This window comes from Zingiber officinale, chromosome 11A, assembly GCF_018446385.1.
Source record: "Zingiber officinale cultivar Zhangliang chromosome 11A, Zo_v1.1, whole genome shotgun sequence".
Taxonomy (NCBI): Eukaryota; Viridiplantae; Streptophyta; class Magnoliopsida; order Zingiberales; family Zingiberaceae; genus Zingiber; species Zingiber officinale.
The window spans coordinates 71,666,305-71,683,066 of record NC_056006.1 but is presented as its reverse complement, the minus strand read 5'-3'; the positions used below and the strand labels follow the sequence as shown (position 1 = coordinate 71,683,066).

The window sequence follows — 16,762 nt, the reverse complement described above, 5'->3', positions numbered from 1 at the left end:
TTGATCTATACTTTAGGGGAGCTAGATGTGAGGTCGATTTCATAGGTAAACAATGAAGGATAGGACGATTAAGAGCCTATTACAAGGTGAGCTCAAGGACAACAGAAAATATTAATGAAGTTGAAGATGAGTTAAGAGAGTAAATTATGAATGCAAGGATTATTTGGATTGTAAATGAATGAATAAACATCAAATGGGTTTCTTAAATTATGTAAATTATATATATAAAAAAATCTTAACATGAAAAATTGATTATTTTAATCAAAATTACTTTATACAAAGTGCTATTATATTAAAATAACTTTTTTTTATCAATTTGATCAAAATTATTTAAACTTCATTAAAATATTAAAATTATTTTTAAACAGCAACTACCCAAGTAATTATCGCACCATTATAATTAAATTTTAAATCTAAATATTATAACTTTGAATTATAAATCTTAAATTTTGAATATTATTATATCAATAATACTTTTTATCAACTTGATCATAATTATTTTAACATCATCAAAATTACTTTAAAACAATTGTAAAAGCTACTAAATAACTATCTACAATACTTAAAAAAATATTATATTAGTTATTACATGTTAACGTTGTAGTGCTATAATACTGCTGAAAGTAAAAAAATAGTAATTATATTGTAATTACAATAATAGCCTTAAACTTAAGGGGTATTCTCGAGAGAAATTTTTTTAATGAAAACCGTGGTACACGGGCCGAAGCTTAACTAATTTCATTAATTCGATTAGTCAATAATCATAATTAATAATAATAATAATAGTAGTAGGTAGACGTTAGCCATGACAAGCCTCTTTTAACCCAAGTCAATAATTATTTTCAACCTAAACCCCGGAAAGCTGGATTGCGTTGACCTCAAGTAAGATTGCGTTTTTGTTTTTTCTTCATGAAAATAGTTCAATTACTAGAACATCTTTAAAATTGCCAATTGCCAATTGCCAATTGCCAACACGTAATTGCTCCGGTAAACCCTCGTTAATTTTGATATGTTCGTTGTCGTTAATATATAAAAAATGACGAATAATATAAAGCCGATGACTTTGAAATACACGTGGCGAAACTGGAGGCACCAATACGGTGTCCCGTGCACTCCAGTCCACAGTGGATCGGGAAAAAACCAACGAGCCACAACGGACTCGTTAAATCCGATGTCCAGCCGTCCAGGATCGATGGCTCGGATAATTTTAAGCTTCCGGACCCAGTAATAAATAGGGCGTTCTTGGTCCCCTCTTTCGCCTTTCCTCCCACCTAACGCGAGTCCACCTTCCTCCCCCCGCAATTTCCTCCATCGATCGTTTGAGTTTTGCGGCATCATCGATTGGAGTTGTAGGTGGGCGATAAGGGCGAGGCACCGGTCGGCTAACTCGATAGTGCAAGGTCCCCTAACAATCAACTCAACCGAATCGCTTGCTTCGCTTCCAATCGAAGTGTACTCTTTTACCTGTTTGAAATTGAGAAAGGAGACTCTTTGGTTCATCTGCTTGCTCCTTACTCGTTCTCTTCTGAGATTTTGGTTGCAGGTCAGCAGGAAAATCCTCCCCCCCCAATTGTCTGAGGATTCCACGATAAAGAAACTTAGATTTCCTTTTTCTGGGCCAAGTTTTGACTTATTTATTTATTTATTTTATTGCGAAAAATGTAAACGATGTGCAAATGTTCGTTTTTTAGGCGAATATAAGAAATAAAATGGTGTGTTATGAGGTTCTGCGCATGACAAAATAATGCATTCCCGTGTTCATTTTGAAGTCTGGAGTTACCCTTCTGCTAATACTTTCAATCCCTTCATACTGAGGCAAAATTTAGTTCATTGGGATTATTTAAATCTAATGGGAAGAAGAATAAGGAATAGGAGCGTTACAATGGTTATATTGTTGAATTAGTGAAGTTCTCGCACACATGTTGACACCCTAATTTTAACTCTTAAAAACATTAGATGCGTTTCATTTATTGCTCCCGGCATTGTTGAAGAATCTATAGACTTGACAAAACGTGGCCAATAACCAAAAGGACTTCAGTTGCATTCTTAGTTCTTTTTTTATTTCTCTTGAAAACCAGTATTATAATGTCATGTTCTCCTCCTTTGTATTTTTTCCAGCAAGAATTTGAGATGTTATTTTAACACAGTAGAATAGTAATTCTTCTTCTTTTTGAATAATAATCAACTAATTTAAGAACATACATTTCAACAAAATGTTTGTGGAAGTAATTATCATCTAGTTTAATTATTGATTTCTTTTATTGGGAAGTGCATTAAAAACTTTTGTCATACTAATTTTTGTATAAGTTAAAATCTAAGGGTGGTGGGCCAACTGCTTCTTGCAGGGGTGCTCTTATAATTGGCATTTATTGCAAACATGTCAAGCTTAGAGGAGCCTCTAGGTTTTGATAACATGCCAAGATTGAGTATTATTGGTAGGCTTCAACGTTGCACTTCCACTGCCTGTAGGCCAAGGGTTGATGAGACCGAAGCTGGTAGTTGCCTAATTGAAGCCAGAGAGTGTAGCTCATCTAACAGTTGTAGGTAAGTTTGACAGTTGAATTATAGTTCATTATGATTTAAGATGATTCCTTTTGGAAATCTCTAATAAATAGTTCTATTTGGTTTTTTTTTTTTTTTTTGCATTTATCTTAATTTTCTGCATTTGCTAAAATAGCTCTGTCATGTCAAATGTAATTAGGAAAGGTACAAAAGGAAATTTGATGATTTGTTTACTGAATTAGAAATCTAAATCTCAAATAACAATTGCAATATAATTTTGTTACCAAATGTTCAATTTTGTTTTTATCTTTCAAATGCTATAAATGTTATCACACTTGTGTTCCATTGTGATCCAAGAGAATTTCTTGAGTAGAGTAAATAAGAGAATCTGGTGCAGCATTTTTAGATAAATTATAATCTTGCACTATTCGTCTTGGAGTTTCATGTTTTCTTTTTCCACTTTATTCTGAAATTTCATGATCATAGTTCAAAATGAATTTCTCCTCGTTGTTTGTTTTAAGTCATTGCTAATTTCTCCACTTTCTTCTTTGTTCAGTGAAGATTATGGCTGGAGGACACAAACAAGAGACAAATTTTCTAGAGATTCCCTGGTTTGGTTATCACATGCTGATGAGAATCAAGCAGTATTCAACAAGGTTTTTGTGACTCATGTTTTCTGCCAAATCCTTTCAATGGGTCCTCTTGGAATAACTTGCATGTGCATTTTTAGCTAGCGAAATTCCTTTATAAAGAGTAATGGAAAAATGAACAATTTTAGCTTATTTTAATGTTGAGATTAGTGTCAATACCAGAATATGTTTTTGAATAATCCTATGCTTTGAGTAGAAATGGCATTCCCTTGAAACAGAACAATGTTGTTGTAGGACTTATGCTGGAGAATATTCTTTTTTCCCATGTGTTTCATAGATAAATTGGGTTTTTAATTTATTTTTTTTTCATTCAAGAAAAAAATACAAGCAAACTGATAAATGATGCATCTGCAGTTTTTTCGCGGCATGCCAAGATTTGTGAAAATAGTTGAAGTTGGTCCTAGAGATGGTTTACAAAATGAAAAGCACATTATACCTGCAGTTGTAAAAGTTGAATTAATAAAGAAGCTGGTTTTGTCTGGTTTATCTGTTGTCGAAGCCACAAGCTTTGTTTCTCCAAAATGGGTACCACAGGTAATAACAGTTCCTATTGAATCGATATGTTGTTTATTGAACTTGTAAATTGTTAGTAGTGAAAAAAACATAAATCTACTTGTTCAAAGGAACTTACAAAAGTTTGCTTCTAATGAAGTGATAAACAAGAGAGAATGTTAAGACAAGATAAACTAATGATTCTTAAATTGAATTGTTTTAATCTTATATAAAGAATTCTTTATCTAATTTCGCAATTTAATCTTCAAAGCTTGAAATATTTGATTGAGGTAAATCACATGATTTGCCATTCATGATATATTGAACCTTAAAATTTGGTGATGAGTATTTCACTGCAGTTAGCAGATGCTAAGGATATTGTGGAAGCAATTCATGATGTTCATGGTGCCAGATTGCCTGTCCTGACTCCAAATCTAAAAGTAAGTTCAATAATTTCTGTCTGAACCTACGGTTGCTGGGTAACTCTCATTATTTGAGGAAGAGTTTATAGCTACACAAGGAATATTCAGGGATTTAAAGCAGCCATTGCAGCTGGTGCAAAGGAAGTCGCAATATTTGCATCAGCTTCTGAGTCCTTTTCCAAGTCAAACATTAATTGCAGCATTGAAGAGAGTCTTACTCGTTATCGTGAAGTTATTGCTTCTGCAAAAGAACTCAACATACCTGTTCGTGGGTACAACCTTCCTCCCTATCCATAGTTATGTGTCATTAGACTCATTACCATTGTACTGAATCTCAACCAAAGAATATTTAGCTAGCATTTTTCACATTTTTTTCATACTTGTCATAGATTAATTTTTCCCAACTTGGTGGTTTATCATTTGCTCCGGCTTCTTAGCCATCAATTCTGGTGTCTCTACTGTGTTTCCCCCCTTGATATAAGATGTATATTGTGTGCAACTGCTATTCTAATCCAGTAACCACATATTCTCGAGAAAACCTCAGTTTGTCCAGATTCTTGTTTGAATTTGGCTGCCAACAACTTGCTTGAAGATTCACATCATTTTCTTGTTTCAAGATGATAGGCTAATGCACTATTGACTATCTAGAGTGCTATGTGGCAATGTGAATCCATTGGTTGTTTACCCCTTTTCTGAATGGAAAGGGACGGGTCCTCAGTGTGGTATTTGTAATATTGTCATTAATTTTTGTTGACACATTTCATGTTCCATATTTTTTTGTTCTTTTTTGTTTTTGCATTCAGCACTAATTTTCTGATGGCATCTCAAATGGACCTCACTTAATTGATAGGTATGTGTCCTGTGTTGTGGGATGTCCCACAGAAGGACCAATGCCTCCAGAAAAGGTGGCATATGTGGCAAAAGAACTCTATGACATGGGCTGCTATGAGATCTCACTCGGCGATACCATTGGAATTGGTACTCTAGGTAACATTTTCCTTTTCTCTGTGATGTGCTTAAGATTGAGTAAATTATTTTGGCTTTCTTGAGCTGAGCTCCAAATTTTAATTACTATTAAGACTATCGATCCTGAAACATCTATATTGTGTTGGTAGTAGTTTTATTCACACTATCAATTCAAACTCGATGCTAGTGTAACATGGATATTTCTGACATGAAGGTTCTGTGATCCCAATGCTTGAAGCTGTGACTTCACTCATTCCAGTGGACAAGATTGCTGTCCATTTCCATGATACTTACGGCCAAGCGCTTCCAAATATTCTGGTGGCCCTCCAAGTAAGTGAAAATCCTCCAAAGTCAAGTAACACAGTAGGAAGCACGTAGCTGATCTCAAATATTCGGCACTGACACGGCTTGCTAATGATGATAACCACGACTTTTTGTCTCAATTGCTTTTATAGATGGGAATCAGTGTAGTGGATTCGTCAGTGGCTGGCCTAGGTGGATGCCCCTACGCGAAGGGAGCTTCAGGGAATGTTGCCACTGAAGATGTAGCGTACATGCTACATGGTTTAGGGATAAAAACCAATGTGGATCTGAGGAAGCTTATGGCTGCTGGTGACTTCATTTGCAAGCACCTGGGGCGTCAGTCTGGATCTAAGACCGCCTTTGCATTGAGCAAGGCCAGCTGATTCGTCGAAGTTTAATTATATTTGAGATGTCAAAACACACATCGATCTTTAGATATGTTATAGACCACTATACACCCATCACAAGGGGTCGATATTCGATATCAAAGCATTGCAATTTCGAAGTTTGCATAAAATAAATGAGAAATCAATTTGCCAGTGAAGTCCTCTCTATGCCAAATCGCACTTCACAGAAGTGATAGTTATTGCTAATTATATTGTTGTGTGGAATGGTGATCAAATTACTTATGCCTGTTCTAATTGTCGGTTAGTGTTTTTAGATTTAGGCAAGTGGAAATAAAAAAATTACAATTCAGCTTTTGTTTTAATTATCTTTTTACTTTTGTTTTTTTACTGATTAAAGAGCATTATTCTTGGGAATGATACAATCTTATGTGCTCGATTTTTGTTTTTGATAATTGAAGAAATTTACTAAGGAAAAAAATTTACATCATAATATATATCGAGTATATACCTACTAAATTAGAAAATTAAATATCTACAAATTAGAAAGAAAATCAATTAGTTGATTGCAATTTAATAAATTTTATACTACTAAAAATAAATAAATCTTAATTTTTTCTAAATACAGAAACTAAATCTCTCCTCTTTCTACATTCCTCCTATTTCTACATTTCCTCTCAAGCTAAGTTGTATATGTTATCCAAACCAAGCTTAGAATTCAACTCATCGAAACTGATTCTTGGAGGTGCGTTGGTGAGGATATCAACAAGAATTCAACTCATCGAAACTGATTCTTGGAGGTGCCTTGGTGAGAATATCAACAACTGCTCTTTTGTAGGAATGCAAGTAAGCTAAATGATTCATGTGTTGACATTTTCATAAATAAAATGACTATCAATCTCGATATATTTCATCTTATCATGATGCACTGGATTTTTAGCTATATTGATGGTTGCCTGGCTGTCAGTAAACATCTTCACCAGGGCTTGAACTTCAATATTGAGTTCCCTTTGCAATCTTTGTTACCACATTCCTTCGTATATACCAAGAGCAAGATCTCGATATTCTGATTCTGCACTGCTGTGAGAAACCACAACCTGTCTTGCTTCTCCAAGTGACAAGATTCCCCCAAATATAGAGCAGTAACTAGTAGTTGACCTTCCATGAGTCTGTTTTCCTACCTAAGTTGTATATGTTGGAACTCTATGATAGTTTTGATGTGATCAACCAAATCAGGTTAGGTCCTGTGAGTTTTTAACCTCTGTGTCTAAGTGTGCAGGAGTTTAGGAGCACAGGAAGTCGAACAGAAGACACAGCTAACGAGAAGGATGACACGGGGAGAGAGTCGACGGGCTCGGTGCATCCGAGTGACGAGATGCTGCGTAAGAGTACACCGACGGACGAGAAGGATGCACGCGGCAGTCCGAGAGACGAGAAGCCAGGGAGGAAGTCTGCTCGAGGAGAAGGTCGGAAAATGGGTTCAGGTGAGCTCTATTCCAGTGGGCTGAAAGCATCCAAGCAAATGGAGTAGCGAAAGAGCCAAAAAGGAGTTGCGGAGCTACTAGAGGCACCTTCATTAGAGTTAAAGGTGCTTTTGCACCTTTTAGTGAGAAGGTGTCTTCAACCCACCATGGAAGGCGTCTTCAACTCGTTGAAGGAGCCTTCGACCAAACAACATTAGCCGTTTGTTGTTGTTGGTTTAAGGATAAAACCTTATCCACTTGAAGGTGCCTTGAACCCTTTTGAATGCGCCTTCCATCCATAGATAAGATTTTTCAGGGGCTATAAAAAGACCCTTGGACCTATGAAATAGACATCAACTCCAGTATTCATTTCCTAGCAACTATCTGAGCAATTAACAAGTATAAGAGGCTTCTCTGCCTTCACCGAATGAGATCTTTTAGAGTTTCTTTTATTGTCCTTGGATTAACAACCACCTAAGTTGTAATCAAGTAAATCTTGTGCCTCATCTTTTTAGTTGTTAATTTAATTTACTATTATTGTTGCTTTTAATTAGAGTTGAAAGAACGGGAAAGGTGTTATTTTTGTTGATAGGCAATTCACCCCACTCTTGTCGGCCTCCAGCGATCCAACAACATCTGTGTAAATCTCAACTATACAACTCACTCTTTCTGAAGAGTAATTTATGACCAGGAGTCATCTTCAAATATGTCAAAATTATGATCACCGTATCTAAATGATCCTCAGTTGGATTATTCATATGTTGGCTGACTACACTCACCGAATAAGCGATATCGGGTCGAGTGTGTGATAAGTAAATGAGCTTTCCAACCAACCTATGATACCTACCCTTGTCAATTGTTGTGCCATAGGTGTATTAGCAGGTTTGCAGCCAAGAAAATCAGTTTCATTCAACAACTCCAGCATATACTTCCTTTGTGATATAACAATACCCTCCCTTGATCGAGCCACCTCGATTCTAAGAAAGTATCTTACTGTCCCAAGGTCTTTGATTTTGAATTCGGTTGCCAACAAATTTTCAGCCTAAGAATTTCCTTTAAATCATCTCCATTAAGGATGATATCATCCACATAGACTATAAGAATTGTCATTATTTCTCCTGATCCACCTTTAACAAATAATGTGTGATCTACCTACTACTGTGAATACCCATTGGTTGTCAAAGTCTTAGCAAATCTCTCAAACCATGTGTGAGGTGACTACTTTAAGCCATACAATAACTTTTTTAATTTGCACACCAAGTTTTGGTTTGACCTATTTTCTAGTCCAGGAGGTATGATCATGTAGACTTCCTCTTCGAGATCTCAATTCAAGAATGCAGTCTTAACATCAAGTTGATATAATGGCTAATCTCAATTTACTGCTAAGGATAGTAACACTTAAACTATGTTTAGTTTGGCCACTGATATGAAGGTCTCTTGATAGTCAATGTCATAGGATTGAGTGAACCCCTTAGCCACAAGTCTTGCCTTGAACCTATCTATACTTCCATCAACTTTGTACTTTACAGTAAAAATCCACTTACACCCAATTGGATTTTTTTCCCAGGTGGTGGTAATATTGTCAAGACCCAGGTGTTGTTTTCTAAGTCCCGAACTGAAGGTCCTGGCAAGAGGAGGGTGAATTGCCCTGCATAATAAAAACAACAAATAATTTTCTTAAACTATTGGGCTTAAACAATTACACACTTAATCAAAAGACTAATAGAATTAAAAGAGTACGAGTCAAACAATTTTTACTTGATTTATAATCAGAGAATTGCTACTCTAAGGAAAGTAAGCTTACTATGAAGATCTTCTTCTCGAACAAAACATCGGTGGCGAAGGAGGCTCGTACACGCAAATGAAGCTCGAAAATGAAAGACAGAAAGAAACTCAAAGTACAGAAGTGTCTTTCTGAAATGGAGAAGATCAGAGCTCTATTTATAGCCCACTGGTTGAAACTGATCATTTGTTGACGTGGCACGACCCGAGCGCCCGGACCCTCTCCGGGCGCTCCCAGCATGGCAAAATTCTATCTCCACGCAATGGCTATGCAATAGGTACACAACGACCAAGTGATCACATTTTATCCATCTCCGGTCGCCCGAAATCGCTCTGGGCGCTAGAATGTATACTAAAAGTCTAGACTTTTGTATAAACATTTATTTTGAAATAAGAATCACATTGGTCAAATATCTACATTTATATGCTAAATGTAGTTGTTCATTTAATTTATATTGAAGATAACATAGTGTGTAGTGTTACACGGAAGATCATGTTATCAGTTCCTTATAAATTATAAATAGTTACTCACAACCAAGATAGAATGGGGCAAACTATTGGAATGGTTGTAGTGTAATTTGGTATTAGTTTATCTTGACTATAAAATTACACTAGTACACTCTGAATGTATTGAGCATGACCATTTGAGGTTGTTCTTTTTATACTGACTGTAAAAAGAACAGGACCTCTATTATTATGGAAGTGCGTACTCTTAATCATGATATAATAACAAGCACGTATACTTAATATTTATTTTTTAAATTTATCAAAGGGTGAGATTTAGTTCGTTAAATTAAAAGGCCCGATAAGTTGAGAAATGATATTATTTATATGGTGTGTTGTTGATTATAGAATGAAATTGTGTCCTAGTGATCTAGGTTGGTGATGTCCTCTTGAGGAGCTCATAGGGATTGTCATGTAAACCCTGCAGGTGGATTTAGTCCTGTATGACAATAAAGTTGAGTGGTACTACTCTTGGAGCTAGATATTAATTGAGTGTCAGAAACTCATTTAATTAATGGACATTAGATATCTTAAATACAGGGAGTTTAACGCATTCATGGTAAGAAGGAGCCCATAATATAATTTGAGAATGGTGCGGTAGTTCAATGATAACTCTTTAGTGGTATGAGTTATTATTGATGAACTTGAGTTGGGTGTTCGGGGCGAACACAGGAAGCTCCAGCTCATCGGGAGACCAAAGACAATTCCTCCTCTAGGTCCCTATTGTAACCTCTCATATAAAGCTTAAGCTAAGGCCGGCCAAGCCTTGCTTGGTGTCCAAGCAAGGGCCCGGCTAAGCCAAGCTTGGAGCCCAAGCTAGGGCCGGCCAAGCCTTGCTTGGTGCCCAAGCAAGGGCCGACCACACATGGAAAAGGAAGTTTTATTTTTTTGTAAAATCTTTCGTTTTATAGAGATCCATTAAAAGGTTTAAAAGGATGGTTTTAATTATAAAACTTTTTTTTTAGATCGGTCACAAAAGGAAATAAAAGGAGTTTTTATCTTGTTAAATCTTTCTTTTTATAGAGATCCATAAGAGGGATATAAAAGAGAGATTTTAATTATTGAAATCTTTTCTTTTATAGACATCCACAAAAGAATTTAAAAGAGAGATTTTAATTTTATAAAACATTCCTTTTATATCTATTCACAAAAGGGATTTTAAAAGAGATATTTTAATTTTTGTTTAAAATCTTTCCTTATTTGATGAAGAAGGTTATGGCCGACCATGATAAAGGAATTAAAGGAAGTTTTAATTTTGTTTTAAAATTTTCCTTTTTTGCATTCACCAAGGATTATAAAAGAATAGGAGGTGGTGCCTTATGGTTTAACACATCTTCTATTCATCTTCCCTTCCTTGGTGGTCGACCCCTTCATCATCTTCTTCTCTTCTTCTTCCTTGTGGCTGGCGAGATCAAGCTTGGAGCTCTTTTGGTGGCCGGATACTTGGAGGTAAAGAAGAAGAGAAAGGAAGCTCTCTAGTTGTGACATACCTTGGTGGCCGAAAGCTTAGAAGGAAGAAGAAGGCTTGGGTGGATTTCATCTTGGTAGATCGTAGCCCACACGACGTCCAAGAGAAGGAGAGGAATACAATAGAAGATCAAGAGGTCTATAAGCTATAAAAAGGTATAACTAGTTATTTGTTTCCACATCATAACTAGTTCATCCTTTTGTATAGATCTTGAAAAACTAAACGCAAGAAGCTATCGGTTTTAGGTTATCGTTTTGTTATCGATTTTATTTTTCAATTTCATGTTTCGATATTGTGCTTCTATTGAGGTCTCTATAGTTAAACCTAGTTTACTATAAGAAGTTAAATATCTGATTTCTTTGAAAGACTTTGTCTAGGAAGTGGTGGATGATCTCATACCCAAGAAGGCCTAGTGCCTCGCCATGTTTAACCTGGAAGTCGATCTTTGAAATATACATTTAATTAACTTCTGTAATATGGTTTAACTTATGAAGAACACATCAGTTAAACTTGGAGTAAAAATGTTAAGTATCATTTCCAATCCAAGTTTAACTTCTAAAGAATAATTTGGATTAATAATGTTAAGCATCGTTTGCAATCTAAATTTAACTTTAGTAGAGCACATGGGTAGCTAAGATAGTTCTATGTTTGTACAAATTTTTGTACAAGGGAACTAGAACGGTTTTCCAAGTAGCAACCAACAATTGGTATCAGAGCTAGGTTTTACCTCTGTGTTTGGCTTTTTAGTTTAATTATGCGCGTGTCATACATATTTTAGGCATGAAAATAGTAGGATGTGCAAATATATTAACTCTGTGGTTGCAGGCTCTAACTATTATGATATATTGTGATTATGTGTGATTAGACCCTCGGGCATGTCGAGGGATTTATGTGTGTGTATGATTATATTTATTAAATACAGCAGGAGCTGTATTAGTTTTAGGATTTTACATTTTGTTCGATCTAGACTTTATGTACATTCCTTTGTGGAATATAGGATCGATATATGTAAAATGTTATTTTTTATCGTGGATCGCATCCTTGCGAGGCGTGGTGCTATTTGAGGACCAGAGGCGCAGCGGAAAAGGAAGCTCGATGGACGCGATGACATAAGCCTAGGGCTAGCGGCTAGGTTTGACGACTGCTAGGGCTGGCGGCACACGGAGGACAGTGATGGAAGAGGCCATAATAGTTGGAAAATTATTTTTCCATATTTATTATTTTTATGTGTTGTGATGTGTGTGTGTGCATGTTAAAATCCTCATCTTAAATAATTAAGTGGGAGAGGGATTTTTAAATAAATTCCACGGTCTCGATTACTGGTTTGTAAGTGATGCAAATAAACTTGCGCGTTGGCTTTGAGTGCCTTCCTCCACATCAGATGAGTTTGTTTGTGGATCACTAGATCAAACTTTATTTATGGATGATTATAGGAAATTATTTAGGAGCGTGTGATCTTCTCCATCTAAAGGGGCATAATCCTATTTAATGGACTAAGTATCAAGTAATGATACACACTTAGGCGCATTTAATAGTATCCTCCTCATCGGAGTCACTGCTATTATTTGTGTGACCGAAAGAATACCAACTATTAATTTTATTTGTCATAAAGTTAAGTTGACAAGAATAAAATTAATGGGTAAAACCTCCTCTTACAAATGTTTGAATTTGTATACGTCCACACTATCGTGGCATACAAAATTTACGGTGTTTTGAGGTGTTGGTGAATTTAAATGATATTGTTTGAGGAATCAATATTATTCTAAATTCTTAAGTTTTGACCAAAACTTATTTTGTGATTCTTAGGATTTCAAATGACTTTTAACTCACTTGCTGTTATTTTGAAAGAGAACAAACTTACTGGTCCCAATTACATAGATTGGAAAAGAAACCTGGACATTGTCCTAATTGCTGAAGATGATAAGTTTGTACTGTTAGAGGTCTGCCCTAATGTGCCTAATAGTGATTCTAGTGAAGAGGAGATTAAGTATCATAGGAAATGGGTCAAGGTAGATGAGATGGCGCGGTGTTACATTTCAATGTCAAATGTGCTGCAACATTAGCATCAGACCGTGCCCACTGCCTATGACATGATGCACAATCTCAAAGAACTCTTCGAGCACCAGAATCGGGTTGCTAGGCAAGAGGCTATGAGAAACTTAATGACAACCACCATGTCAGAGGGGACACCCGTAAGGGATCATATCCTCAAAATGATGACTTACTTGAACGAGATACAAATCCTTGGAGCTGAAATCGATGGGAAAACCTAGGTCGATATTATTCCCCAATCGCTACCCAAAAGTTTTAAGCAGTTCCGCCTAAACTACAATATGAATAAAAGGATTTATTCATTTGCGGAACTACTGACAGAACTTTAAACAACAGAAGGGATATTTCTTCATAGTTCTCAAATCCACTTTACTGAAAATGTTTCTACTTCTAAGTCGAAAGGCAAGAAGAACAAAGAAGAAACAAGCTGGCTCGGCAAAGAAAGTGAATCGATCTCTAGGTACTGGACTAAAAGCAGGAGTGAAGAAGTCGAAGGGCAAGTGCTTCATTTGCAAGCAGTCTAGACATTGGAAGGCGGATTATCCTCATAGGAAGGAGAAAAATAAAGGTATATCTTATTCTCTAGTAGTTGAAACATGTTTAGCGGTGTTATCTATCAGTACTTGGTGTGTAGATACAGGAGCCACTGGTCATGTCTGCAATTCATTGCAGGGGTTCCAGGAAACCCGACGACTATATGAAGGAGAGATAACCGTCTACATGGGCAATGTTATGAAAGTGACGGCTATTGCAGTGGGAGATGTTTACTTATCATTTGATATGAATAGAACTTAAATTTTGAGAAATTGTCTTTATGTACCAAGTTTTAGAAAGAATTTAATTTCAGTTTCTAAACTGTTTTTGGATGGATATTCTGTTTCTTTTGATGCCATAGTGGTTATCAAGAAAAATAGGGTAGTTATCTGTTCTGGTACATTAGTTGGTAATTTGTATACTCTAAATCCAATAACTCCCACAAAGCAATAAATGAAAATTAATAATACATCCTCTAATTCTAAAAAGAGAAAGGAACCTTCGAAAATGAATCAAACATATCTTTGGCATCTAAGGCTGAGTCATATTAACTTGAGTAGGGTTCAAAGGCTAATAGCCGATGGACTTTTGGGTACATTGGTGGTGGAAAACTTTCCAACCTGCGAATCTTGCCCGAAAGGAAAAATGACCAAAAGACCTTTTAAGGCCAAGGGATATAGAGAAAAAGATGTGTTGAAATTGGTTCATTCTGAATTGTGTGGACCTATGACTATCCAGGCGAGAGGTGGATTCGAATATTTTGTCTCTTTTATAGACGACTATTCGAGATATGAGTATATTTACTTGATGCGCCACAAGTCTGAGTGCTTTGATAAGTTCAAAGAGTACAAGGTTGATGTGGAGAAACGTCATGATAAAGTATCAAGACACTACGGTCTGATCGTGGTGGTGAGTACCTCTTAGGAGAGTTTAGTAATTACTTATCAGAGGTTGGGATTCAATCCCAATTGTCTGCACCTGGTATACCCCAACAGAATGGTGTGGTAGAATGAAGGAATAGGACTCTTATAGAAATGGCTAGATCGATGATGAGTTATTCAAAATTACCAAATTCATTCTAGGGATATGCTCTAGAAATGACAGTGTACATTCTGAACTTGGTACCTTCTAAATCAGTACCCTTTACTCCCACAGAATTGTGGAATGAGCGTAATCCTAGTCTGAGACATGTTCGGATTTGGGGTAGTTCAGCACATGTGCTGAAGGGAGATGCTGATAAGTTGGAATCTCATACAGAAGTTCGCATGTTTATAGGTTATCCTAAAGGAACGAAAGGTGGTTTGTTTTATAGTCCTAAAGATCAGAAGGTCATTGTTAGCACTAATGCCTGATTTTTAGAAGAGGATTATGTAATGAACCAGGTAAACATGAACCTCAAGACACTAATGCCTGTTTTTGGGAGAGTCTTCGGACTTGATCCCAGGTAAACATGAACCTGATCCCCAAACATATGACGAAGCACTCCAAGATAAAGATGCAACATCTTGGCAAAAAGCAATGAATTCATAAATAGAATCTATGCATTCTAACAAAGTCTAGGAGCTAATAGAACCATCAAATGATGTAAAAGCTATTGGATGTAAATGAGTCTACAAAAGAAAAAGAGGGATAGACGAGAAGGTGGAAACCTTCAAAGTAAGGCTTGTTGCGAAGGGGTATACTCAGAAAGAGGGAATCCATTATGAGGAAACCTTTTCGCCGATAGCTATGTTTAAGTATATCTAGATACTTTTATCTATTGCTGCTCATATGGATTATGAGGTTTGACAAATAGATGTCAAGACAGCTGTCCTTAATGGAAGTCTTAAAGAAAACATCTACATGAAGCAACCAGAGGGGTTTATTGCAAAGGGCTAAAAGCATCTTGTATGTAAGCTCAATCGGTCTATTTATGGACTGAAGCAAGCTTCAAGATCTTGGAACATTGTTATGCTTCCGCAAGTGCAGGGATTCATCGTTAGTAATAAAGATTATCGATCCCACGAGGATTGGTTATAAGCACTAGTGATGGCACACTTAGGATTAGCTACACTATCGATGGTTGTAAGTAATCTAAGGAAAGAGATTAGAAAACGGAAACGAGAACTAGCAACGAGAAGAAATCAACCTGGTTAATGAAGAGTTCTAGGAGTTCGATTTCATTGTGGTAGTATTGATGTATCACATACTATCATATACTCATTATCCATCAGCATGCATTCACCGGAAGCTAAGGCAACTATCCTTAAGCACCAAACAAAGACGATCCCTATGAAATCCTATTACAGTTAACCTGTAACAACCCAAATTTCCTTATTTCAAGTCCTAATAGTACTTAAAATATTTAGAAATGCTTTAGAAAAATTCTAGAGATTTTTAGAAATTTTTAGAGTATTTTTATGTAATTTTTGGAGTTCGTTTGGTATTTTTACCAAAAGAAACAAGTTGCAAAAAATAAAGAAAATTAGCCGAGATTCGAACTTGCAACCTCCGGCCGAACCAAGCCTCAAGCAAATCCGGCTGACCAAGTGGTCAAGCAGGCGGTTTTGTTTAGAAAAGGTAGCAAAATTTATTTAAGATAGTTAACAGAATATTGGATTATAAAAGGGATAAGTTGATGTTGGATTTGTCTGTTTAGAAAAAATGTAGCAAATTTATTTAAGATAGTTAACAGAATATTATAAAAGGGATAAGTTGATGTTGGATTTGTCTGTTTAGAAAAGGTAGCGAATTTATTTAAGATAGTTAACAGAATATTGGATTATAAAAGGGATAAGTTGATGTTGGATTTGTCTGTTTAGAAAAGGTAGCGAATTTATTTAAGATAGTTAACAGAATATTGGATTATAAAAGGGATAAGTTGATATTGGATTTGTATGTTTAGAAAAGGTAGCGAATTTATTTAAGGAGTTAACAGAAATATTAAGTTATAAAAAGGGATAAGTTGATGCTCTGTTTTCCCGTGACTTAAACCATTCTCTCCTTTTCTTCTGCGTACGATGGCGGAGCTCAGACAAAAAATGAAAGGGAGTTAGGGCATCATCTCCGGCGGCCGGCCAAGGTCCTAGAAGCCCTTTTTGTTCGGTTGTGAGTCGAAGAAGCAAGGTAAGTTGCTTACTCACCTGCGGTAAGAGTAGTTCCGGGATTTCTTTTAGTTTTCTGCCGTATGTTGAGGTTTCGGATTCTTGTCTCCTTTTGGATTTCGAAGCATGTTTTAAGGGGTTTTGTTTTTGATGCTTACTGCCATGAACCCTAAGGAAAGGAAGAGAATTTGTATAGG

The 16,762-nt window shown here is 36.1% G+C and overlaps 1 protein-coding gene across 3 annotated transcripts; it reads left to right on the top strand.

The window, feature by feature from the left end:
• Nucleotides 1-1,216: 1,216 nt before the first annotated feature.
• LOC122032358 (hydroxymethylglutaryl-CoA lyase, mitochondrial-like) lies at nucleotides 1,217-5,964 on the top strand. Of its 3 annotated transcripts, none has more exons than XM_042591643.1 (9): nucleotides 1,217-1,400; nucleotides 2,346-2,544; nucleotides 3,059-3,158; nucleotides 3,507-3,686; nucleotides 4,004-4,084; nucleotides 4,175-4,338; nucleotides 4,917-5,053; nucleotides 5,247-5,362; nucleotides 5,488-5,964. In XM_042591643.1, the coding sequence occupies exons 2-9, from the start codon at nucleotides 2,378-2,380 to the stop codon at nucleotides 5,716-5,718; spliced, it is 1,176 nt and encodes a 391-aa protein (XP_042447577.1). In that variant the 5' UTR covers nucleotides 1,217-1,400; nucleotides 2,346-2,377; the 3' UTR covers nucleotides 5,719-5,964. The 3 variants fall into 3 exon arrangements, with proteins under 3 accessions (XP_042447577.1, XP_042447576.1, XP_042447575.1); XM_042591642.1 differs by having other exon boundaries at nucleotides 1,217-1,452; XM_042591641.1 differs by having other exon boundaries at nucleotides 1,217-1,543.
• Nucleotides 5,965-16,762: the final 10,798 nt, after the last annotated feature.